The sequence below is a fragment of the Lissotriton vulgaris genome, chromosome 8 (assembly GCF_964263255.1).
Source record: "Lissotriton vulgaris chromosome 8, aLisVul1.2, whole genome shotgun sequence".
Lineage (NCBI taxonomy): Eukaryota > Metazoa > Chordata > Amphibia > Caudata > Salamandridae > Lissotriton > Lissotriton vulgaris.
Genome location: NC_141696.1, coordinates 1,290,556,726 through 1,290,582,833, shown reverse-complemented (window position 1 = coordinate 1,290,582,833; position 26,108 = coordinate 1,290,556,726). Strand labels below are relative to the sequence as shown.

Genomic DNA, 26,108 nt, shown 5'->3' with positions numbered 1-26,108 from the left:
GAGCGTGGAGATCATTGCCTTCCTCTTTCCAGAGGACGTCCCTAATCCTCACATTGTGCTTTCTGGAACGATTCTCAAAGACCATGAAGACCGCAGCACATCTTGTTGCAGGAGGTGCAGTTCTCCATCTCTACTGACATTGTGCTCCTCCAGTGTCGCCACCCTCTTCCCGCTCCTCCAGTGTCGCCACCCTCTTCTTACGCCGACGACACCCAGCTGATCCTCTCCCTCACCAACGACCCCGCCACCGCCAGAGCCAACCTACACGAAGGGATGACAGACGTAGCCGAGTGGATGATGAACAGCCGCCTGAAACTGAACTCGGACAAGACTGAAGTCCTCATCCTGGGATCTTCACCCTCCGCCTGGGACGACTCCTGGTGGCCCCCCGCCCTGGGCAGCGCACCCACACCAACAGACCACGCACGCAACCTGGGCTTCATCCTGGACTCCTCCCTCTCCATGACCAGACAAGTCAACGCCGTCTCCTCGTCGTGCTTCAACATCCTGCGCATGCTACGTAAGATCTTCCGGTGGATCCCCTCCGAGACCAGGAAGACGGTCACCCAGGCCCTCGTCACCAGCCGTCTGGACTACGGCAACTCCCTCTACGCCGGAACCACCGCCAAACTCCAGAAGAGACTCCAGCGGATTCAGAACGCCTCAGCATGACTCATCCTGGACATCCCCCGTCGCAGCCACATCTCCGGACACCTGAGAGATCTGCACTGGCTCCCGGTCAACAAGAGAATCACCTTCCGTCTCCTCACCCACACACACAAAGCCCTGCACAACCAAAGCCCAGGATACCTCAACAGCCGCCTCAACTTCTACGCTCCCACACGCCAGCTTCGATCGACCGGCCACGCCATCGCCGCCGTCCCCCGCATCCGAAGAGCTACCACAGGAGGAAGGTCCTTCTCCTACCTGGCCGCCAAGACTTGGAACTCCCTCCCGACTCACCTCCGCCTGACCCAGGACCACCTTGCCTTCAGGAAGCAGCTCAAGACCTGGCTGTTCGAACAGTAGCAGACCCCCCCTCCCTTAGCCCCTTGAGACCCTCCAGGTGAGTAGTGCGCTATATAAATGCTTTGATTGATTTATTGATTCCCCAATCTCATCCACATCTCGCTGTACCTCTCTGAGGTCTGCAGCAAGCTGGGACTTCAATTCCTGGATATCCTCCTTCATCGCCGTGAAGAGTTCAGTCATAAAGGTTTTAGTTGCAGCGCAGTCATCTCCCTCCAGCTGGTCGGCCCCCTTCTCTCCCTGAGTGGAGGATTGACTAGACTGATTGAGGAGCATCTCTCTTAACGATTTCTCTTTACATGCCCTTGCCGTCGCCATTTCGTACCTTCTGTCCTGTGAAGCCGCCCAGACAATGGGGCCAAAGGATGTGCCACCGGGCCCTCCAACTGGCCCGTCAGTCAACTTCCACATAGTAGGTTGAAACACGTAGCACCTAGTCGGTCAGTCACCGTCTGGTTATCTCCTACGTTTTACGCAAGGGGCCCCCGAGTTCCTTCCGCCAGTGCAGGCGCCCTCGAGCACAACAAACAGGAAAGTCAACACCTAACTTTGTGCGCCCAAAGTCTTAGTTGCACTGGGCCCCCGCCGACCGCGGCCCAGCATCAGCTCCTAAGATTGTGGCTCCACCACTTGACCAGGAATCGCCGCTCTGCGTCTCTGCGTCCTAGCACTATTGCTGCCTTTCCATCAACGTTGCTCAGCTGCTGCCCACCGAATCCTGGACCGTTGTGACCCCAGTCACAGCACAGTCTCCTCTGGATGGATGGGCAAACACCAGTTAGGCCCCTTGCTTGAGACCCAGACACTGCTTCTTTCACTGGTGTCGGTTCTCCCTATGCCCGCAAGACTGTTAGTTTTGCCGAGGGCAGCGCGCTCCGGGGCCTCCCCGACCCCGGGAATGTCTCCAAGCTCCAACAGTCAACCGGGGGGTGGGGGGTAGCCTTTGCATGCACCGTCTGTCGGTCTGCGGCCCGACAAAACCCAGTGCCAAGTGCAGATCCGCCGCCTCTCTCCCCACCTACTGCTGCACAGCTTCACACGAGGCTCACACGATCTTCCCTCGAGGGCAGGGCCGTGCCCGACAGCAGCCCAAGGATTATGCCTGACCAGCACTCCGCCCAGAGGGCCTTGTGTAACTGGTCCACCCGCACGGCCCCCACTGGAATCAGGCAGCAATAGTAGTCAGGAAGGGTGCGCTTTAAGCTCATGCTGCCCCCCAAGCAGAGCAATACCGAGCCCAGGAGCTGCCCAAAGGCCCAGACCCTGCTCTTCAGCAGTCAACGAAGGCTGCTCTCTGCTGCTACACCCACGCAGCCTCCATCTGCAGCAGGCAGCGGCTCTCGGTGGGCATCTCCGCTGCTCCCCGCCGACACGTCTCACCAACCGCCGCCAGGCACCTCCTGGCCTGCCTATCACCACGTGGGAAGGTCTCTCGACTGCAAACCTGCGACCCGAGAAAACTGCTGCTCCACCAGGTCTCGTCCTGTCACAGGCAGGCCACGCAGACATAAGGCCTGGAGGCAGCCGCACAGCCCCTGCTCAGGACCGCAAGTCTCACACGGAGACCCTGTACAACCCCGGGGGCTCAGCTGCACTCGTCAAGGGTGGATGGCTCCCCGGATCGGCGCTATTACAAAGCTTTTAATTTGGTCGGCACCGGAGCGACACAGACTTGCGTCCTACCACGCCGCCATCTTAGCCACGGCCCTCAACAAGTCTATTTTAAATACTCCTTTTGACAAGGAACATCTTTCGAACATAAAGTAGAAAAGTCATTTGAAAAAATGAAAAAAGACACACAAGTAGCCAAGTCTATGGGAGCTCTGCAGTCTCCCTCTAATCGGAGCTCCTTTTGTCGCTCGTACTGTGGAGGGTCAAAAACATGTCCTTAGACAATACTACCGCCTCCTACAAATCCAACAGTCCATCTTCTTCTACCAGGGGGTTCTTTAGAAGAGGATACAGAGGCAACAACAAGGTCAAGGCGCGTGCTCCACACCACACCACGTAATTCCCCCTCCCCTAACAAGCAGTGACTTGCCTACACTTCCCCATATCATTTAACACCTGTCGGGGGACGTCTTCTACAATTCCTCCCCATTTGGAAATCTATCACCACAGACAAATGTGTTTTAAGAATTATTCAACATGGTTATTGGCTGGAGCTTATCAACAATTCTCCTAACATTCTACCAGGTTCTCACAAAATGTCACCAGAACATTTACATCCACTTCAGCAAGAGACCCAGTCTCTCCTTTCTAAAGGAGCCATGGAATCTTTGTCGTTACAACATCAAGGGACAGGCATGTACTTCCAGTAGTTTCTTATCCAAAAAAAGGACTTCTCCTTGAGACTTATTCTAGACCTCCAAGAACTAAAGCTCCACATACTTTTAGAGAATTTCTACATGGTGACACTTCAACAAGTGCTCCCACTTCTGCTGCAGGGCGATTTTATGTCTAATCTATTTCCACATTCCAATTCATCCCGCTCCTGTGACTTGTCCTAACGGCAGCAGCTGAACCTTCCTTCCCTTTGTTTTAAGCCAGCAACTCGCGGAACCCGCTCCGCAGGTCCCGCATCATGTGGGTTCACATCTTCTGCAACATCGACGGCGTTTGCTGAGGAGGGATTAAACGCTACGCCAGTGGTAGTGACTTTTTGGCGTTTGTAACTGCAGGGCTGCGAGCGCGCGTAGGCGCAGGACTACCAGTCCCAGGAGCGCCTGCTCGCCTTTATCGCAGCCACCTGGGCCGCTCTCCCTGCAGGCTCCTCCCCTTTTGATAGACCAGAAAAGGCAGCATACTTGGACCCTCGCTGGGATACTCTGTGACTTGTCCTAACGGCAGCAGCTGAACCTTCCTTCCCTTTGTTTTAAGCCAGCAACTCGCGGAACCCGCTCCGCGGGTCCCGCATCGTGTGGGTTCACATCTTCTGCAACACCGACGGCGTTTGCTGAGGAGGGATTAAACGCTTCGCCAGTGGTAGTGACTTTTTGGCGTTTGTAACTGCAGGGCTGCGAGCGAGCGTAGGCGCAGGACTACCAGTCTCAGGAGCGCCTGCTCGCCTTTATCGCAACCACCTGGGCCGCTCTCCCTGCAGGCTCCTCCCCTTTTGATAGACCAGAAAAGGCAGCATACTTGGACCCTCGCTGGGATACTCTGTGACTTGTCCTAACGGCAGCAGCTGAACCTTCCTTCCCTTTGTTTTAAGCCAGCAACTCGCGGAACCCGCTCCGCGGGTCTCGCATCGTGTGGGTTCACATCTTCTGCAACATCGACGGCGTTTGCGGAGGAGGGATTAAACGCTACGCCAGTGGTAGTGACTTTTTGGCGTTTGTAACTGCAGGGCTGCGAGCGTAGGCGCAGGACTACCAGTCCCAGGAGCGCCTGCTCGCCTTTATCGCAACCACCTGGGCCGCTCTCCCTGCAGGCTCCTCCCCTTTTGATAGACCAGAAAAGGCAGCATACTTGGACCCTCGCTGGGATACTCTGTGACTTGTCCTAACGGCAGCAGCTGAACCTTCCTTCCCTTTGTTTCAAGCCAGCAACTCGCGGAACCCGCTCCGCGGGTCCCGCATCGTGTGGGTTCACATCTTCTGCAACATCGACGGCGTTTACTGAGGAGGGATTAAACGCTACGCCAGTGGTAGTGACTTTTTGGCGTTTGTAACTGCAGGGCTGCGAGCGAGCGTAGGCGCAGGACTACCAGTCCCAGGAGCGCCTGCTCGCCTTTATCGCAACCACCTGGGCCGCTCTCCCTGCAGGCTCCTCCCCTTTTGATAGACCAGAAAAGGCAGCATACTTGGACCCTCGCTGAGATACTCTGTGACTTGTCTTAACGGCAGCAGCTGAACCTTCCTTCCCTTTGTTTTAAGCCAGCAACTCGCGGAACCCGCTCCGCGGGTCCCGCATCGTGTGGGTTCACATCTCCTGCAACACCGACGGCGTTTGCTGAGGAGGGATTAAACGCTACGCCAGTGGTAGTGACTTTTTGGCGTCTGTAACTGCAGGGCTGCGAGCGAGCGTAGGCGCAGGACTACCAGTCCCAGGAGCGCCTGCTCGCCTTTATCGCAACCACCTGGGCCACTCTCCCTACAGGCTCCTCCCCTTCCCACACTGAACCTATAAACATTCTAGACTAGTCCCGCTGCGCGGGAGCGGCCGGGAGAAGCCCGGGACAAAGGCGGGACCGTCTGTGGCCGTCAGGGGCGGTAAGGGTCGGGTCGGGCCACCCCCCTTTCATTTAACTTTCCGATTATTGTTAATTGCTCGTATTTGTTTATCTATCGCATCAACTCGCCTCTAGTGCTGCCATATAGTCGGTTTATTTTTTAATTTAACTTGGGTTGTGCTTATTACTGCTTTGTATTTTGAGGCCTGCGAAAGAATATTCTGGTGTCCTGCTTTAAAATGCCCTTACGCTCAAGTAGGGAAAGGCAGGTCCTGGTTTCTACCTCCAATGGCACCTTTACAGGTACTATTGATCAGTTTTTTAAACGTACCACCTGTATATTGGAGAAAGAAATAGCTATAGCTGAAAAACGCTTATCACTCGACTTGGTCACGGGCAAGCGCTCTTCACTGGGTAAAATTAATGAGGTTGTCTCCCCGGTTTCATTAACCCAATTGCCCAAAGTATCAACTAATGTAAGTACTGATTTAGTAGGAAAAATTGCACCTATCAGCCAAAACCCCGGACCCAGAGGGGGTTGTTATAGATACTGCTCAAGATATTTTATTAGATAATAGTCCCTCCTGTTATGACTTATCCCACAATGATACTGGTCTTTCTGATTCTCCTAACCTTACCCAAAGCATGGAGCGAGCAAATATATCTCCCAATTCTCAGAGCTCGCCTACTCAGAATCCAGGCAAAAGGAAAAGGGTAGATTCGACTGACAAGGGGGGACATAATAAGGGGAAGAGAGCTAATAACGTTTCCCCCATACTGACAACTACACCCACAGTAGTCATCCCTCCTGAGGAAAACAATGTTACTGTAAATATTGTAGAAAGCATTCTCTTGGCCAAAATAGAATTATTGATCAAATCTTTACTCCTACCACTATTTGAACGGACCAGGCCATTAAACACCAAGATGGATTCATTAGACACATTAGTAAAAGAGAACATAGCTGCAACGAAGAGAATCCTTATACCTTCAGTTCCCAAGGGTACAGAATTGACACTTTCCCAGAAAAACCCAGCGAATATCAGGGACAGGGAAAATAGAGCCAAGACAGGACCATCTACCACAAAAGTTTCTCAGCAGAAACCCTCCCCTGCCATAAATAAACAGACGATTGAGAATACTCCATTGCAAAAGGTTGCCAATGTTCCTAATCCACAGCCCCCACATAGAAAAACACCTAAACCTACTGGCCATCTTGACCAAAGTACACGGACTAGAACTAAACCTGTACCTAGGAAACAATGTGTGAACCTCCCACCTGAGTCACTTCCCTATACCATCATTTTAACTGGAGTGGCCCCATTTGGAGAGGGTAAGAGGGAAACACACAGAGACCTATACAACAAAGTAACATTTTGGTTAAACAAAAATCGTCCTCTCCCTCCATCGTCTAAAACAGAAATCCTCAACGTTAGGAGGGTGGACTGGGTGGGGTACAGTAAAAAAGATCTTGAAGGGGATTGTGTTGTAATCAGCTTTAGGGAGCCATGGGTGGCTGATTACATCAGCAGGGAACCTAGATATGGAATTCTGGGCGATGTTCAAACCTTGTCCCTGCATTATTTCTACCCCACTCTTAACTCTATCAGAGACCAAACACTTCAATCCCATTCTCAGAAGTATAGACCTAGAGATAGATATTACCCTGAAACACCATTATATCCAATGTTTCTGCCTCATCTTTCTAACCGGTTTGCCCCATTAATGGGTCTAGATGGAGTGGATTGACTTAGCAATGGGCCCACGGCCCTCAGATCGCTTGGGGTTTCAGAAAACTGTACAACAATAAATCATACTGTAAATATTGTGGATACGTTAGAGTCTGAGTTCGGAACCATCCCCCATGGAAAGAAAGGGATGCATGAATCTTCAAGTTATGTTCTTACACCCGAGGGAAGTGGGGGGATTGTTTGTTCTGCTGATATACCACTAGTGTCATCTGTACTTACCCTTAAGATATTATCTTGGAATATTGCTGGGCTGAAGGGGAAATTGGTAGATGCCAACTGGGGGTCCTTTGTAGAACATCATGATATAATTGTACTTCAAGAAAGCTGGTCTGTTGATGCCATTCATCGGGTTGGTTATTTGAACTTCTATAAACCAGCCTGTAAAGGTCCAAAAGGTCGTCCATTTGGGGGTCTTGTTATTTGGATCAGACAATCTTTAGGCTATAAGATTTCTGACCTACCCACACTGAGTAATGATATCTTAGGGTTAAAACTGAGTAGTGAAAACAGCCAAGATCTTTTCTTAATCTATATGCCAGGGGGCGACCAGGAGGGAAGTCATCGAAAACGGTTGAAGATCTAGATCCCCTACTGAACATCATTGGTAGAGACAAATGTGTATTGGTGGCTGGGGATTTTAATTGTACATTTGAACCTGTCCCCAATCTGGATAACGGGTGCTATGGCGAAGCAGACCAGTTATGGAATATTCCTAGCTTGACCATTCCACCTGTAAAAAAAGTTACAGAGGCCGTTATGCAGTGGCTTGGTCTCTGCTTAGAATGGGATCTGCGAGCGGCGAATGGGAGGACAAAATCTGACCTGGTGGGAAATGTTACTTTTGACAATTGTCATAGCTCGAGCCGTATTGATTATTTCTTAATCAAGATGGAGTTCTGGAGTTCATTAGTGAACATGGAAATAGTTGCAAGGCCAGAAAGTGATCACAATCCCCTAGTAATAAACTTATTAGCAAATGGTGACTTACTGAGAAATAGCGCAACAAACTTAATTACAGCTGAGGCGGTCCTTACGAATGATTGCAGAAGGGTACGCTGGGCTAGGTTTCTGGAAGACCCTGGCATCATTGAAAATGTCTCGATAGAGGTATCGGCAGCGACCAAGCTGATCGCGCCTCTACTAGATGATGTTGGCTCACTGGAACAAATTGGGGTGATCCATGAGTCCATTTTTAACAAAATTAAAACTTTTTTTATTAAACCAGGCAGAGGGAGGAAAACTGGCTCGTCTCACATAGGAGCTATATGGTATGACAAGACCTGGCGTCTTGCCCATAGTTCTTTGATAGCTGCTATTAAAACTAGACTAGCAACAGACATTAGAAAAGAAAGGGCAAATTATAAGAAGGTGCTTAAGCAGGCAAAGATAAATTGGGACGAACAACGTTGGTTAGACTTATATAATGCCAGCCTCTCCACTAACCAGCAAAAATTCTGGCAAGTAGTGAAATGGGGAGGGACTGGGGACCTGCAAACCCCAATCAACCACGTTCCGGCGGAGACTTGGGTTAAGCACTTCTCGGCGCAGTTTTGTAATACAGAACTGGGCTCTTGCAACACAGGAGAGACTACCCGGGCTCCGTCCGCAGTTCCACTTCGTGATCAGTTAGTCTTCATGGAATCGGAGGCTGCAAATGCTCTAAAACCTCGTGATCAGTTAGTCTTCACGGAATCGGAGGCTGCAAATGCTCTAAAACTAGTTCAGAACGGGAAAGCTCCCGGAATGGACTGTGTCCCAGCGGACCTTTTTAAGTATGATCAAGAAAACTGGGTCCCCTATATAACCTTATTGGCCTATGCCGTAGCCAGAGGTGTTAGAATTCCCGACTCTTGGAAAGGGGCGGAGATCCTACCTGTGTATAAAAAAGGCGATAAGACGAATGCAGGAAATTATCGTCCCATCAGTCTTATTGACGCCCTTCAGAAGGTAATTGCCAGAATGCTGTTGGGTAGAATCCAGTTTTGGATGATAGAAGAAAACATCCTGTCTCCACTGCAGGCTGGCTTCAGGGCTAATATAAGCACAGTCGACCAAGTGCTCAGATTTGTCATGATCTATTGGAAGACTGTGTTTTTAAGAGGAGGCACAATATACGCAGCGTTCGTGGATCTTAAATCTGCGTTCGATCTGGTCCCCAGAGGAAAGATGTGGGCAGCTTTAAGAAGAATGGGTATACCATCTGACCTTCTCGAGTATACAATCAGGCTGCATGAGGAAAACTTTGCCAGAGTAAGGTGGGGCTGCCAGGGACAGGTGACCGATTCTTTCCCTGTGACCCGTGGAGTGAGGCAGGGCTGTGTTCTGGCCCCTACCCTATTCTTACTTTTTATTAACCAGGTTGTCCAGTTTCTCTCAGCAACTTCGACAGACGCGCCAACCTTGGGTGGGACCAAATTTCCCCTTTTAATTTTTGCTGACGACACCTTAATCTTGGCAAAAACGCAGATGGGCCTCCAGTTAGCAATAAATAAGTTTGTGGACTTCTGTAGCCAAAACGACCTTGAAATTGATGTCTCTAAAACAAAGATTATGGTCCTGACAAAGAACAAACCCCAGAGGGGTCATGTAACCATGAATGGGACTAGCTTAGAACAAGTAGAGGTAATGACATACTTAGGAGATGTTATCGACTACAGGCTACGTTGGAAGGAACAAATTGAGGCACTCAGTTTAAAATTTGCACGATTATCAGGGTGTCTTGTGAAAGAACAGCGTTGTTCCCTGACTAAAAGAGTATTACCGGCGCTCAAAATCTATAGCGCCAAATTAATACCGCTATACTCTATGGGGCTGACTCATGGGGGAATGTTGATCTGGCCGCTCTGGACAAAATCCAGAACAAATTATTTCGTAGCCTAGTGAGTCTTCCACCATCAACACCATCACTCCCACTCATGCTAGATATGGGCTTTTATTCTATTAAACACCATGCCCAATATAGGATGGTTGCGCTATGGAGACGTATCTGGTCCACTCCGGAACTATCCATGTTTGCCAAAGAGATACTGGATGTGAGATCGATACAAGGGGCAGGGGATATACCTTGGTTTAAATCAATTAAGAACACCCTATTTAGAATGGGTCTCCATATGCTATGGACAGAGCCGGGAGATCACATCTTTCCGTAAAAAAAGAGTTTAAACTACTATATTGGAGCATAGCCAAAGAGGAACAGGTTGTGCTCTCTCAGAAATCTAACCTGACAAGTATGTTTCTGACCTATAAAGTGGTCCCACACACAGAGACCTATTGGGACACTATCCTTAAAAACTGATAGGAAACTGTACCATCAGTTTCGCGTAGGGACGCTGCCAATAAGAGAATTCACTAATAAGTGGCACAACCACCCGTCCTTGTCCTGTCCCTGGTGCTACGAGCGAAAGGAATCCTTAGGGCATTTCCTGTTTGCCTGCCCAGCCTACTGTGCACCACGCCATAAATGGCTAAAACCAATTTGTAAAAGATTAAACACCCGAGTGAGCAATGAAGCATTGTCAATCCTAAAATACAACAAAGCTGAATGGCTGTCTATAGGGGTGGCAGAATATCTTGGGTGGGCCTGGATTATCAGAGCAAGGGGCTTACAAGGAGCCAATAGCTGAATGTCAAATGTGTTGTCCTAAATTTATGCTTCCTGGATTGCATTTCTGAATTATGTTTTATATTTGTATTAACTTTGGAAAAATCGTCTTTCTATGCTATTTAATTGTTTTTTTAAACAAGATCTGTGATAATCTAAATTGCTTGTATAAGGTTGTATATACCTGTTGTGTGTTTCTTGTACATATTTTATATGCTTGTCTTTTATGAAGAAAAACTTCGAAATAAAGACGTTAAAAAACTAAAAACTATTTCCACATTCCAATTCATCCCGCTCATCTCAAATACCTCAGATTCATAATTAAATTAAAATTAAAATTAAAGTGGATCATCATTACCAATTCAAAGTACTATAGTTTGGAGTCACCACTGCTCCCAGGGTATTAACCAAATGTCTGGCAGTAGTCGCAGCGCATCTGAGAAGACAACACATCAATGTTTTCCCATACCTGGACGACTGGCTCATCAAAGCCAGCACTTAACAAATGTGCCTCCACTATTCATTTACTTCACCAACTAGGGTTTACAGTGAATGCGTTGAAGTCTCATCTACAGCTTTCTAACACACAAACTTATCTGGGAGGTACGATAGACACTCACAAAGCTCAAGCCCCTCCCAATACAGCCAAGATTTGCAATATTCAGTCCCTTCTCACCCAATTTCAACCCAACCAATCATTGCCAGCAAAAGTATTCATGCAACTGCTAGGGATGATGGTGTCTTGCATCATAATTGTTTCCCGCGCTATACTTCACATGCTTCCCCTTCAAGAATGCTTAGCAAGTCAGTGGAACCAGTTGCAGGGTCATTTGACTAATCTAGTATTGGTAGATGGCCGCACCCATTGCTCTCTGCAGTGGTGGACCCCACAAAATGTATCCAAAAGGCTTCCCTTTCTCAACCCTGTTCCACAGACCATGCTGGCAGCAGACTCATCACTCACTGGTTGGGGCGCTCACCTGCAAAGTCACACAATCCAAGGATTGTGGGCTCTAAAGTACAAGATCCTCCATATATATCACCTAGAACTACTACTAGGGTTTCTATCATTTAAAGCCTTTCAAACTCACCTAATAGGCAAAACTGTCTTAGTCTGCATGTACAACATGACAGCTATGTACTATATACAAAAACAGGGGGGAGACACACTCTCCAATTGGCATGCCTAGCACAAGCTATTTGGAAATGGGCCATACATCACAAAATGTATCTCCTAGCAGAACATCTTCCAGGAGCAAACCATCAAATTTCAGACCATCTCAGCAGACAGAGACCGCAAATCCACGAGTGGGAAATACATCCCCTAATTTTTCTTCCCTACTTTCAGGATTGGGGATTTCCTCAAATAGACCAATTCGCCACAGGTCACAACGCAAAATGCCAAAGCTTTTCTCTCCAAGTTCCCACACCTGCTCTCCAAAGGCAATGCCCTATGGAGGAACTGATCTGGGATATTTGCCTGTGCTCTTCTACCTCTCCCACTCATTCCGCTGGTAGTTCGGAAGCTCAGACAATCATCCCTCATACTCATAGCTCCAACATGGGCACATCAACCTTGGCTCACCACCCTGCTAGAGCTGTCAGTAGTTCCACACCAAAAGCTGCATATCAACTCCAGTCTACTCACTTACAGCATGGAGAAATCAGGCATCCCTAAATCCCAAGGAACTCAAACTAGTGATTTGGCTCCTGAAGTCAGAGTTTGGTTATGTACAATTACCACCAGACTGTATGAATATCCTAAAGGAGGTTAGGAAACCTACTACTAGGGCATGTTATGCAGAAAAGTGTAAACGATTTGTTATATGCTGTAACAATAAGACTATCAATCCCCTTACTGCTTTGGTGCAAAATATCTGTTCTCTTTCACTTGTAGCAATCTGGATTAGTCTACAGATCCATTCATTTGCATTTAGCAGCAGTAGGTGCATACTTCTAAAATAGACAACACTTCTCTCTATTCAGAGTACCAGTGATTAAAGCCTACATGGAAGGACTGAAAAGAGTAATCCCACCAAGAGTTCCTCCTGCACCAGTATGGAACTTGAACATAGTCCTTACAAGGCTAATGGGTCCACCTTTTGAACTAATGCACCGGTGTCAATTACAATTTCTCTCATTGAAGGTTGCTTTTCTTATTGCAATCACTTCCTTTAGGAGAGTTGGTGAACTCCGGGCACTAACTATAGAATAGCCTTTCTTTCAACTTGACAAAGTGGTTCTTCGAACCATTCCCAAAATTTTTTCTAAAGTGGTTTCTGCTTTACACATCAATACGTTGAGTTACCCCTGATCTTTCCTCAACCTGAGTCTGTAGGTAGCAGAATGACCTCTACACAGACTAGATGTTAGAAGAGCTCAACTATATTATTTTGGAAGAACAAAAAAATTTCGTAAGACAAAACAGCTCTTTGTTGCTTTTTCACTACCACACAAAGGCAACCCCATTTCTAAATTAGGCATTGCAAGATGGATTGTAAAATCTATCCAAACCTGCTCTAAATAACAACAGATTTGCATTTTAGGGGATTTTAACTATCACTGGGACCTGACACCAAGAGAGTGCGTGGCTAGTGGGTTTGGAGAGGCCATGGCCATGTTTGGGATGAAACAAATTGTAGAGACCTCCACTCATGAGAAGGGCCACACCTTAGACCTTATTTGGACCACGTCTTCAGCCACGATACCAACAATGTGTAGTCCTTGTAGCTAGCGAGATCACTATCTGATCAGCTTTAAGATCTGATGAGCAGCCGATCAGGCTACCTACATTCTGTGTGCAGATCGGTACGGAACTGGCGTAAGATAGAGGACACAAGCTAAAGGGTAGCATTAAACAACCTACCCGAGGACGCAGTCTGGTGACCCATATCTGGAGTATGGTGAATTCACTCACCGGCTGATGTTAGCCATCGACAAGGGGGCCGCTGCCCGGTGGGAAAAGATAGCCGACAGAATTAAGGGTGCCTATGGTATACAGAAAAACAAAGAAGGGGCAAACGCGCCCTCCGGCAATCTGAAAGGCATTGGCGGAAAGCACATGAGTCAAAGGCCTAGGAGAATTACAAAGCAAAACTTGCCCTTCATAAAGCATTGATAACTACCACTTAATCTGCCTACTGTGACTGAAGATTAAGGAGGCCACTGATATACAGAAGGAGACTGCTAATGTACTTAGAGAGCTGAGCCAAAAGACAGAACAAAGGACGATCACAAAACATGATTGTGATAAAATACTGGATTTTTTCCTGGCGCAAGGTTCAAGACTTGATAGGGAAATAAGTAATACCCGTATTAGTCCTTGACCTTTCCTGGTGCTTGGATCCACCAGACCATCAGGGTAACTCACTTTCAGTCTTTCCTGCACTTGACTTAAATAGTCTAGTCCATACCATGGTCAAGGTAAAGTCTGACCCCAGCCCTCGTAGAGTGTTTAAGATTAGCCTTCCGGTAGTGGGCCCAGAAATTCTGTCCTTGCTACATTTATCATTAGCAACGGGGAAGGTCCCACAAAAGTTCAAGGAAGCCATAGTGATCCCACTACTAAAAAAAGAGTTGGAGCGGACAGTAAGAATTTGAAATGTTTTCGACCTATCTCCAGACTCCCTTTTTTGACTAAAGTACTAGAACAACACATGCTTAGATTAGTCTCCACTTTTCTGGAAGATCACCAGCTGCTACATGTTCGGCAAGCTGGCTTTAGAGCCAATATTAGCACTGAGTTGGTTATGCTTTCAGTGTTGGATGAGCTAAGGCTTATGACCGACAGGAACATCTCCTCTGCACTGATCCTTTTGGACCTCTCAGCTGCGTTCGACATGGTGAACCACGCACAGTTGGTGGCCCGGGTCTGGTGGCTGGGAGTTACTGGGACAGTCCTCCAATGGATTGTTTCCTTTCTGGAGGATCGGTCCCCAAGGGTCCAACTAGGGGAGTATACATCTAGGCATGGAGCCTTGTCATGTGGGGTGCCGCAGGGCTCTGCTTTGTCCCCCATGTTTTTCAATATCTACCTTCAATCATTGGCGGAAGCATTGGCCAAACTGGATTGTCAGGTGTTCAACTATGCCGGTGACACCCAACTAATCGTGCGTATTGAAAATTCCACCCAGGCACAGCGAAAGGTACAGAGTATCCTCTGGTTTACGATGTATTGGATGACCTCCAACTTGGTTAAGGTAAACCCTGACAAGACAGAGGTTCTGGCCCTTACCACTGAACCTAATCCATGCTCTAGTCTCTTTAGGCCACAGGACCTTGGTACAACCTGACACCAGTGCCAGCTGTGAAAAGCTTGGGTATCAGGTTAGACACCAAATTAGCCATGAACAGTCGGGTATCTGCAGTAGTAGGGAGTTGCATAGGTCTCATAAGACCTCTCCGTAAATGTGCACCTCTGCTATAGTTTTCCACCATGCGCATTGTTTGTTGTTTCGGCATTAATTATGTCACGCCTGGATTATGGCAATACAGTTTGCATAGGGCTTCCAGAGAAACTTTTGGGAAAACTTCAGGTGGTCTTGAACGATGCGGCGAGATTGATTTTCAAAGTACCTAGAAGAACACGCTCCACACCCTTGCTACAACAAATACATTGGCTCCTTATCAAGAAGAGAGTTAGGTTCGAAGGCCTGTGCATTGCACATAAAGCCCAGTTTGGAGCAGCACCTCTCTACATTAAAGACAGTTTGAAATCCTGTGTGCCTGGTGGTTGTCTCCGTTCATCTGAGACATACCAGCAGGTCTGCCCTTGCTTCAATAGAGCCACGTTCGGAGGGCGTGCCTTCTCGTCGTGATCCCGCAGCTCTGGAACAAGCTACCTGAGAGTCTACGTGGGGAAGCTAGGCTACTCCCTTTTAGAAAGAAACTTAAAACTATCCTGTTTTCCCAGTCATTTAGATAAGTCTCCTTTACTCTCTGTGCGAGCAGTATTTGAGGAATTCCAGGGTTTTGGGTTAATAGCGCTTAGAGACCATTGGTGATTTGGTGCTTTATAAATGTAAATTAACAAGAACATGTTATCTGAAAGCGATAAGAACCATGACAGTACCCCCTAGAGCGCATTACACCCGGAAAATAGGGGCTACTATGGCTTTCTTAGGGAATATTCCCCAGTCTGACATCTGTAACACAGCAACATGGTCTACACTGAACACATTCACCAAACACTATTTTGTAGATATGTTAGCGAGGCAACAAGCTAATGTATGGCAGGCAGTAATTAAAACACTTTTCCAAACAACTGTAACACCTACAAGTTAGCCACCGCTTTGAGTTTACTGCTGTATAATCTAAGCAAAACATGTGATCTACAGCTCACATGCCTCGAACTGATAATGGTACTTACCCAGTAAGTATCTGTTCTTGGCATGTAGAGATGTAGATTCACATTTGTCCACCCGTATCCCCGGGTACCTATACCTGTTGCAGGTTTCTTACTTTACATTCATACGCATGGACATCTCTATTCTACTTTTACTAACTCCATTTTCACCCTCTGCGGGAAAACAATCTACAATGGAGTCGAGGCCCATGCACACACTCACCGAAAGGAGGAGTCACCTACCTCGTGACTGGAAAGACTTCTTCGAAAAAAAATTAACTTGCAAACCTCCAGACCCAACACTAGATGGCAGGAGTATGCAAATCATGTGAATCTACAGCTGTACATGCCAAGAACACATGCTTTCTGGGTGCGTAACATTATCCTTACTTTCACATGAAGTTAAAACATACGTATTTTGACTTGTTTTCAGATTTCGCTCACAGCGTCCTCGTACTCCTTCAGAAGATCAAATAGTGCCAAGATATTTTCCTCCTCTGTTACCACAGCCCATGACTGAGTTTCCCATTGCAGTTATTCATACAAACAATCCAGCTGATTTCTACGTTCAAATGGTAAATTGTTTATTTGTGGCATGTTTTGGGAATTTGCTTTGTTTCTGCTATATATGGGTAAATAATTTAAAATCAAATAGTTATTTGTACCAAGACATTTTTCATGCTGATTAATATTTGATGGAATTTTCGAGTCTCTTGTTCAAAATGTGCCTACTGACACTTGTAATTTGCTATCTAAGTTATATATTTTTCTTAGCAATATTTTCTTAGTTTCCTCCCTGTTGCTTACTCAGTGCTTTAAGCTAATTTCTACATTAAACTATAAATATTCTCAAACAATTTTTAAAGAATAGTCTGTCAATTCCTAAATAATGAAATTGCAAATGAAACAATTGACACCAACATGTGGAAATGCTCAAATGTCTTGTGAATGTTAGGGCAATATAGTGCTTTCGTACCCCACAAAAAGATTTTCTAGTCTTCTGCACTTGAGAATCTTGTAATTGTATATTTATTTATATATCCAATTCAATAAACACTTTCATATGATGCTAAAGGGACTCTTTCCTCTAGTATGATTGTTCTCTTGGTAATTCAATTTTTGTTTTTCTGTCTTGAAGAAATAAATACCAGAACTCAACATTTTTTTTGTCTAGCTTAACAGGAAGTGAACGACTATAGTGACTGTACATGGAATTTAGGTATTTGATGCTGCGATATAGACTTTCTTTTTGGTGTGCAAGGCACAAGTTGGTAATTATGCTGGTCTTTCATGTTGCACTGTTTTTAGTTACAGTGTATTTACTGATGAGTTATGATTGGAGATGTACTATGTATGTATTGCAGAAATTCTGAGGTATTTAACCCTTGCATTTGCTAAGAAGATCAGATTTTTGTCCAAATGATCTACTCGGGAAGCAGAACTCAAATAGAAGATATTGATCAGCAAAGCATGCTAAAGCAGCATTGTTGTGCTCTGAGAGGCAGTAGTGATCAGCACATGCTCAGTTCAATACTGGCCTTGCTCACAAGTAAAAATACTCCTCAACGGATCCTACTAAGGAAGCCCAATGCAGTGTGTACTCAAAGGAGTCATATCGGCGAGGGATACATTCAAATAGCTTTACAATTCTTTTTTGCATAGCAATACAAAGCTTGCTCAGATGGCAGGCACTGACAGCATGACATAACCAAGTACATAGTATATCAGAACATACTCGGAGGAGAGCCTCACATAAACTCAAATACTTTTCTAGCTGTACCGTGAGATACTAACCAGAAGAATATGCCCCCACACCAGAATTAGTGTGTGATCCTAGAGCATACGGTGATACTGTGTTGTACATACAGCACTATGTTGCTTGGAACATTGTACACATGTTTGCTTTCAGCATGATGTAAACTAGGAAATGTGCACTGCCATTATCCCTTTGTACCACATATGCACAAAAATGCAGCATTTGTTACTAATGTTGAAAATGGTTCATTGGGGACAACCAATATATTCACCTTTTATGAAGTTATTGGACCACATTGTACTTTTTAGTTCTCTACTTGGTTGATTGTGAAGCTTTCCTGTCTGTAAAGTGCATAGTTTAAATTTTGATATTTTACTTTGGACCATTGTTACTAGCTTAGTTAAATCATCGTGTGAATCCAACTGATCAAACTTTCCACGGAGTCAGGTAGCGATTCAGCACAATACAAAGGGTAGCTGACATCTGCAGATTGAAGCACATACAACTTTATGCTAAGTGCTGTGAGCAGGCTGACTTGGTCACGCCGCTCACTCACGTGGGCACTGTCATATGGTCACAAACCCACATGAGGATATAATACAAGTCCTTTTTAGATCAAAGCAAACCATACACCCTAACTGGTTGGTTTGCTAATGACATATCTGAAAGAGACTATTAGTTATAAATTCCTTACCTTGAAATTACCCTCCGGCATCAGACTGGGTCCGGAGTATTTTTCTTTAGCAGTACCCCTACACATCGGTGGCGTCTGTCGACTCTGCATTCCTTGTTGGCGTCGTGATGGCCAGAATGACGTTGCTGCATCTACTTGGACGCCACTCCTGCACGCCGACCTCCGTTCTTTCTTTTTCTGAGCTAGCCAGGGCAGATCCGGATAAAATGGTACCCGTAGTCATTTTTTGACTAGTGTTTTTCGACCTTTTGTCGACATCTTTTTCGAGTCATTCGACTACTGATGCCCGCAGTGATGTCACATTGGCGACTGGCTTCAAGCCTTGTGACTCTTGTCACAAGCTGATGTGAGTCATGGATCCACACCTCGTGTGCCTTTGGTGCCTGGAGCTCGACCACGACCCAAAGTCATGCTCCGACTGTCGGGCCATGAATACAGTCTTTGCAGGAGCGGTCCTGAAAGCTTCTGGATGCCCGGCAGTCAGCTCCCACCCGCTCGAGGTCCTGGTCGAGAGGGAGGTTGCAGGACTGGTTGCGGAGTCACAACTATCACTCCTTATCCAAGTCTTCTTCTTAGAGTAAGTTGAAGCACAAGAAGAAGGCGAAGAAGCACCGTCACACTTTGCCTTCTCCCCGCCCAAGGCCGACGGGACGCGGAAGCTCGTCGTCCTGCAGCTGTGCCCGCAGAGCCTACTGGGACGGCTCTGAGCTTCCCTCCCTTCCCATGGGCATCCCCTGCCCAGCTACGTGCCTTTTACAAAGCCCTCCACTCTCTTTGGGCCTCCCGACTCCGCACGCTTTCAGTTCCCGCGGACTCTGCTGGGAGTTCTAGGCCTTCGATGCCTGCAGCTTCTGCCTCCTCGACGCAGGGCCCACAGGGATCCAGGCCTGGAACCGGAAGAGTGCCGGACCACCTCACGAGACCTCCTCTAGCACTGATTCCATTGACGACGACTCTTGACGTCCGTTGTTTCCCCAGCCAGCGTTGCCGCGGGCCTCCCCCCTCATCTAGCACACTGAGCCAGGCCAGCGTTGACCGGTTCTTTTGTGCCACTGTTCTCCCCTGGCGTTCCCTATTTCCCTGAGTGGCAGCCAGATACAGGTGAGGAGGACTGGGAGGGGTCTGTTGACCCTTTGGCAGATCAGCTGGAGGATTTGAAGAGTTGGGGGAAGCCAGTGGTCTAGATACCTCCCCATAACTTGGCATGTTTTCACCTCCTACCCTGGCCACGGCGGATGGAGCCTCCTATACTGTGGTGTTGCGTAGGGCGGCTTAGACCTTGGGCCATGAGCTTCCTATGGTGGCAGTCATGACAAACATCTCTTTACTAAAGTGCTTCAGCCGGCAGCGGCCTCTTGGGAGCCCCTGCTGCTGTTCAATTAGGCCATCACAGACATCCTTCTAGGCACATGGTCCAGGCCTAGTACAGGGGTTCCTGTCGATAGGATGATTGCCCAATGCCACTGCCCGGCCCCAGGTGTCCCAATTTTCCTCTTCCAAAATCCTACCCCTGAGAGTTTGGTGGTCCAAGCCTCAACATCAAAAGGCACATTCCATTCTGCTCCCCAGATAGAGAATCCAAGAAGCTGGACCATCTTGGGAAGATGTTTTCTTCCCCGAGCTTAGGACTGCGGTCAATGAATACCGCATGCCTTTTGGGCTGTTACACCCACTCTGTGTGGTATTCAGTTGCACAGGTGCTGCTGCAGTGTCCTGAGGAGGGTTGGGTTTCACACTCTCATGCCGTTGCTGAGGGGAGAGATGCAGCAAAGTTCGACATACGCTGTGGGCTGGACACTGCTGATTCATTGGGTAGAACTATTTTGAAGTCAGTAGCCCTAAGACGCTACGCCTGACTGAGATCCAATGCCTTTTAAGGGGATGTCCAGTCGACCCTTTTGGACATACCCTTTGATAGCTGTCGTCTGTTTGGCGCCAAACCGGACAATGCACTCTAGCGCTTTAAGGATTCTAGAGCTACGGCCAGATCCTTGGGCTTAGCTGCCACCTCTTGTCCAGTGCAATCTGCCTTTCGCCGCTTTTGTGGCTGCAGAAGGGTTGCTCATAATTTTCTGCCCAGGCCACTGGCTGGCGCAAGCTACCCAGCCTCTGTGTGGCCGGGGATGTGGGATCCAACGCTGTGGGTCTGGGTGCTAGCGGGCAGGCCAGTCCACCAGTGCCCCCTCTGCAGCAGCCTCTAAGCCTTCCTAGTTTGACATTTCTGGGCCACCAGTTGCCAGTGGGCGGCAGGATCCGCCATCACCTCCTCCACTGGCACAACATCACATAGGACAGGTGGATTTGTAGATACTCCGAAGGGGATACTCCCTCCCCTTCAAAACTAACCCTCCCTCCATGCCACTAACATTCAATCGCATGTTGGAGGATCACGTGGCCCTTTTCTGTGAGGAAGTTATGGCTGTCTTGGACAAGGAAGCTATTGAGCGAGTCCCTGTCCCAGAAGTAGGTTGTGGTTGTTGCTCCCACTGCTTCCTGGTGCCCAAGAAGGGCAAAGGCCTGGGTGCTATCTTCGACCTCAGAAACGTCAACTGCTTCCCCCGGAAGGAGAAGTTCAAAATGTTGACACTAGTTCAGGTCCTATCTGCCCGCGACCCTGGAGACTGTATGGTAGCGTTGGACTTGCAGGATACTTATTTCCACATCCCCGTCCTGCCAGCCCTGCGGTTCACCGTAGGACACAAGCATTTTCAGTTTACCGTGTTCCCCTCTGGCCTTACCAGTGCCCCTCAGGTGTTCATGAAATTGATGGTGGTGGTCGCAGCTCATCTGCGCACATCAGGGATTCTAGTATTCCCCTATCTCGACGACTGGCTGTTAAAGGCCGGCTCGCCCCAGGCTGTCGTTTCATACCGCCAGACTAAGGCCAACGTCCTGCATTCGCTAGGGTTCACTATCAACGTGCCGAAGCCGCACCTGATTCCCTCTCAGATGCTCCTGGTCATCAGAGAAGTTCTGGATACAGCGCAGTTTTGGAATTATCCTCCAGAGCAGCAAGTCTAGAAAGTTCAGGCGATGATACTGATGTTTCAGCCTCTATCCCAGATTTCGGTGAGAATGATTCTGAGGCTGCTGGGCCTCATGGCCTCCTGCATCCTGTGGGTGGATCATGCCATGTGGCATATGCAGGCTCTGCAGTTGGCTCTGAAGTTCCAGTAGGCGCAGTGTCAGTGGAATCTTTCTGATGTCGTCCAGATCTTGGAGGGCAGTTGACACCAAATGCAGTGGTGGCTAACGAACCAGGATTGGGTCAACTGCAGATTCCTTTCCTTTCCCCAACTATTGTCAATTCTGGGATGGGATGGCCACATGGGAGAGTAGGAGATCAGAGGCCTCTGGTCTCCGGTGGAGTCCAGGCTCAACATCAACCTTCTGGAACTTCGAATGATCCGTCTTGCACTTAAAGAATTCCTTCCTTCTGTCAAGGGAAGAGTAGTGCAGTTGTTCACGGACACCACCACCACCATGTGGTACTGCAATACACAGGGCAGGGTCGTGGACCCTAAGTCAACAGCCTCTCCGCCTCTGGACGTGGATGGAACATCAGTGCATGTCCCTGGTGGTTCAACAAGTGGCAGGTTTCCTGGACACCAGGGCGGACAAACTGAGCTGCTGGTGCATGATGGATCACAAATAGTGTCTTGTCTTTACTCTGAGGTGGTGCAAGGTCTCTTTCAGCAGTGGGGAGAGCCTTGGTTAGATCTGTTTGCCACTAAAGAGAACGCGCAATGTTAGCTGCTCTGCGCTTTGCAATTTCCAGGGTGGCACTCGCACTGCAACGCTTTTAGTTGCAAGTGGAATTGCGGTTTTCTATACGCCTTTCCATCTATACCACTTCTACCCAGAGTGCTCAAGAAGATCAAGCGCGACCGGGCCCAAGTCATCCTTGTTGCTCTGGACTAGGCACAAAGTGAATGGTATCCCTAGCTCTTGAACATGACCATAGATCATCTAATCAGACTACCTCTTTGAGGGGGGATCTTCTTTCATAGGGGACGGTCCTGCACACAAACCTGTCCAGACTCCACCTCTGTGCGTGGAGATATTGGTGACAGTTGACAGCTTTTGACCTTCCTACCGAAGTCTGTAATATCATCTCAGCAGCCAAGGGTACCTCCACTGAATTGGTATACTCCTGTAGATGAAAAAAATTAGTGGCATTACACACAGCAAAGGCTGTGGATCCCCATTCTGCCCCTCTTTTAGAGGCTCTCCTCTACGTTCTTTCCTTCGCCCAGCAGGGCTCTGCTCTGGGCACTCTTGAAGGCTATCTTTCGGCCATTTCGGCCTTTCTTCGCCTTTCTGATCAGCCTTCTCTTTTCAAGTTCCCTATTGTAAGTAGATTTCTTAAGGGCATTACTCTCCTCTTTCCTCCTATTCCTTGCCCCAGTGGGACTTGAATCTGGTTTTAACTTACCTTATGTGTGCTCCTTTCGAGCCACTACATAATTGTCCTCTCAGACTCTTGACCATAAAAACCGCTTATCTGGTTGCCATCACCTCTGCTTGCAGTGTGAGTGAGCTTCAGGCTCTTTCTTCTTGTAGGAAGGTGGATATCTGACTATGGTTGCCCCCAACTTTTTGCCTGGTGTTTTGCTGGTTTTTTGACTTAGTTGACCTGGGGCCCAGCTATTCAGAACCCCAGGCCCACTGCTCTCTCTGTAAAATGGAATCTGAAAGAGACACGTTAGTGATAGATTCCTTACCTTAGAATATCCCCAGGCGTCAGACTGGATCCGGAAAATTTTGCGTAGCAGTACCCTTGCGCGTCGGTAGGCGTCGTCTGCGGCTCCGCGTCCGTCGTCGGCGTCGTGGGCGCCGTGATGACGTCGTCGGAGTATATAGACGCCGCCTCCGCGTGCTGACGTCAGTTCTTCTTTTTTCCGCGCCAGCCAGCGCAGATCTGGAAAAAGCAGTTCCCTGGTCATTTTTTGACTAACTTTTTGGATCTTTTTGATCTCTTTCGAAGTCTTCACGACTCCGACGGTGCCGTTAGGGATGCCCGGCTTCAAGCACTGCGGCGGTTGCGAGCGACTCATGTCGGTTACGGACCCGCACCGACTGTGCCTGACGTGTTTGGGCGTCGACCATGACGACGAGGCCTGCTCCGACTGTCGGGCCCTCTCGAGGAAGGCCAGGCGGGAGCGGTCCCGCAGGCGACTCGAGATCCGCCAGTCGGCCCCGCGCCGAGTGAGGTCCCGGTCCCGGTCCCACGGGAGGTCGAGGGACAGGTCACGGGGGCGGAGCCGTCACAGCTCCGGGAGTCGGCGCCACTCCTCCGGGTCCAAGTCGTCAGGTAAGAAGCATAAGAAGTCGAAGAGACGTCATCGCTCTTCCGACTCCCCCCGACGCTCGCGCGATGCGGCCGGGGGTTCGGGTGACACCGCCCACGCGGCTCCTCAGGAGTCGCGGGCGCCGCGTTCGGCTCCATACCCCCCGGTCCCTGGGCTGAACGCGACGCCGGGGGAGATAGAGCGTTTCCTCATGGCCATGAGGTCCCTTTCTTCCCCGACGGGTTCCACGGCGCCTTCGGGCCCAGTGAACCCGTCTGGGGGCCCTAGTGGGTCGGGTTCAACCCCGACGCCGTCGGGTGCTTCGGCCTCGACGCCGCCGACGTCTCCGACGCCGGCGCCACAGGGCTCTGCGATCCCGACGCCGCCGCTGCCCTCGGGCTCGGCGCCGCAGGGTTCGACGGTCCCGGCGTCGTCGGTGCCTTCGGGTCCGACGCCGCAGGGCGCCGTTCGGCCTTCGTCGGGCGATGGAGCGTCCCCGGTGGACCTTACGACCCCCCCGGGGTCGGTCCGTGTGGTGTCCCCGCCGGCGTCGGTCCCGGCCGACGCCGTCCCCAATTCCTCTTCTGTATGGGTTCCGGCGTCGGGACGGGGCCTGTCGGCGCCGATCTCGACGCCGGTCGGGGATTTCCATCCCTGTGACCCATCCTCATTCACTTACGACCCTGAGTCTCAGGAGATGGGGGAAGTGGAGGATTGGGAGGGGTCTGAGGACCCTCTGGCAAGGGAATGTCAGTCTAACATGGACTGGACAGGAGACCTTGGGGAGGCCAGTGGCCTGGACACCTCTCCAGACACTGGATTCGTCTCTCCTCCTTCCGTGGCTTCGGAGGAGGGCGCTACATATAGTGTGGTGTTGATGAGGGCTGCTCAGGCCTTGGACCTCGAGCTCCCCGTCGCGGCCGTGAGGACTAATCTCCTCACTGAGGTCCTTAAGCCGCAGTCAAGCTCCATGGAGCCAATGCTGCCGTTTAATGAGGCCTTGTCGGACGTTCTGTTGGGCACTTGGTCCAGGCCCGCTACAGGTTCGCCTGTAGATAGGAACGTGGCCAGACGCCACCGCCCGGCTCCGGGCGACCCATGTTTCCTGTCCACCCACCCCACCCCCGAGAGTCTGGTCATCCAGGCCTCTAACTCCCAGACCGCCTTCCCGTCAGCACCCCCTGATCGGGAATCCAAGAGGTACGAGGCCTTTGGCAAAAAAGTCTTCTCGTCCCTTAGTTGTGGACTGCGGTCTTCCAACACCGCATGCCTCTTGGGCCGTTACACCCATTCTATATGGGACACGGTGGCGGAAGTGCTGCCAGAGTGCCCGTTGGAGGTACGGGCCAAACTCGGCCGAGCCCTTGTGGAGGGTCGGGACGCAGCGAAGTATTCGATTAGGTGCGGACTGGACACCACTGACTCGCTGGGCAGAGCGATGGCTACGACGGTGGCGATTCGACGCCACGCCTGGCTTAGGTCCGCCAACTTCTCGGCTGATGTCCAGAATACTCTCATGGACATGCCGTTCGATGGCCGTCGCCTCTTTGGCGACAAGGCAGACCACGCGCTCGAGCGCTTTAAGGACTCCAGGGCTACGGCCAAGTCCTTGGGCCTCTCGGCCCCGCGCCAGCAAGTGGCTGCTTTTCGCTCCTTTCGTGGCCACGGAAGGGGCGTCCCCACACGTGCCGCCGGCCACTCGCCGCAAACTGTCGTCCAGCGCGGCGGCGGCCGTGGAAACCGCCGTGGAGGCGGTAGGGGAGGCAAGCGGAGCCAGTCCACACCTGCCCCCGCAGCATCCGCCTCTAAACCCTCCTAGTCCGTGCTTTCCGGCCCAGGTGACGCCAGTGGGAGGCAGGGTTCGCCATCACCACTCTCACTGGCGCACAGTCACTTCGGACAGGTGGGTGCTGCAGATCGTCCGAAGGGGCTACTCCCTCCCCTTCGAGTCGACCCCTCCAGCCATGCCACCGCAACACCACCGCGTGTCGGGGGATCACTTGCGGCTCCTGCGGGAGGAAGTTTCGGCCCTCTTGGCCAAGGGGGCCATCGAGCGCGTTCCTGGGCCAGAAGTAGGACGTGGTTGCTACTCCCACTACTTTCTGGTACCCAAGAAGGGCAAAGGGGGCCTACGCCCTATCTTGGACCTGAGGAACGTCAACGGCTTCCTCCGGAAGGAGCGGTTCAAAATGCTGACACTGGCTCAGGTCTTGGCTGCCCTAGACCCAGGAGACTGGATGGTAGCGTTGGACTTGCAGGATGCGTATTTCCACATCCCCGTCCTGCCGGCCCACCGGCGTTACCTGCGGTTCACGGTAGGCCTCGAGCACTTTCAGTTTACCGTGCTCCCCTTCGGCCTTACCAGCGCCCCACGGGTGTTCACGAAGGTGATGGCGGTGGTCGCAGCTCACCTGCGCAGGTTAGGGGTTTCAGTCTTCCCCTACCTAGACGACTGGTTGTTGAAGGCG

At 49.7% G+C, this 26,108-nt stretch overlaps 1 protein-coding gene across 1 annotated transcript in view; it reads left to right on the top strand.

The window, feature by feature from the left end:
* RNF17 (ring finger protein 17) overlaps window positions 1–26,108 on the top strand; it is a 2,333,865-nt gene that overhangs the window by 1,040,706 nt on the left and 1,267,051 nt on the right. Inside the window, exon 19 of the mRNA XM_086933472.1 lies at window positions 16,333–16,474. Coding sequence (XP_086789598.1) covers window positions 16,333–16,474 — 142 coding nt within the window. The remainder of the gene's footprint in view (window positions 1–16,332; window positions 16,475–26,108) is intronic.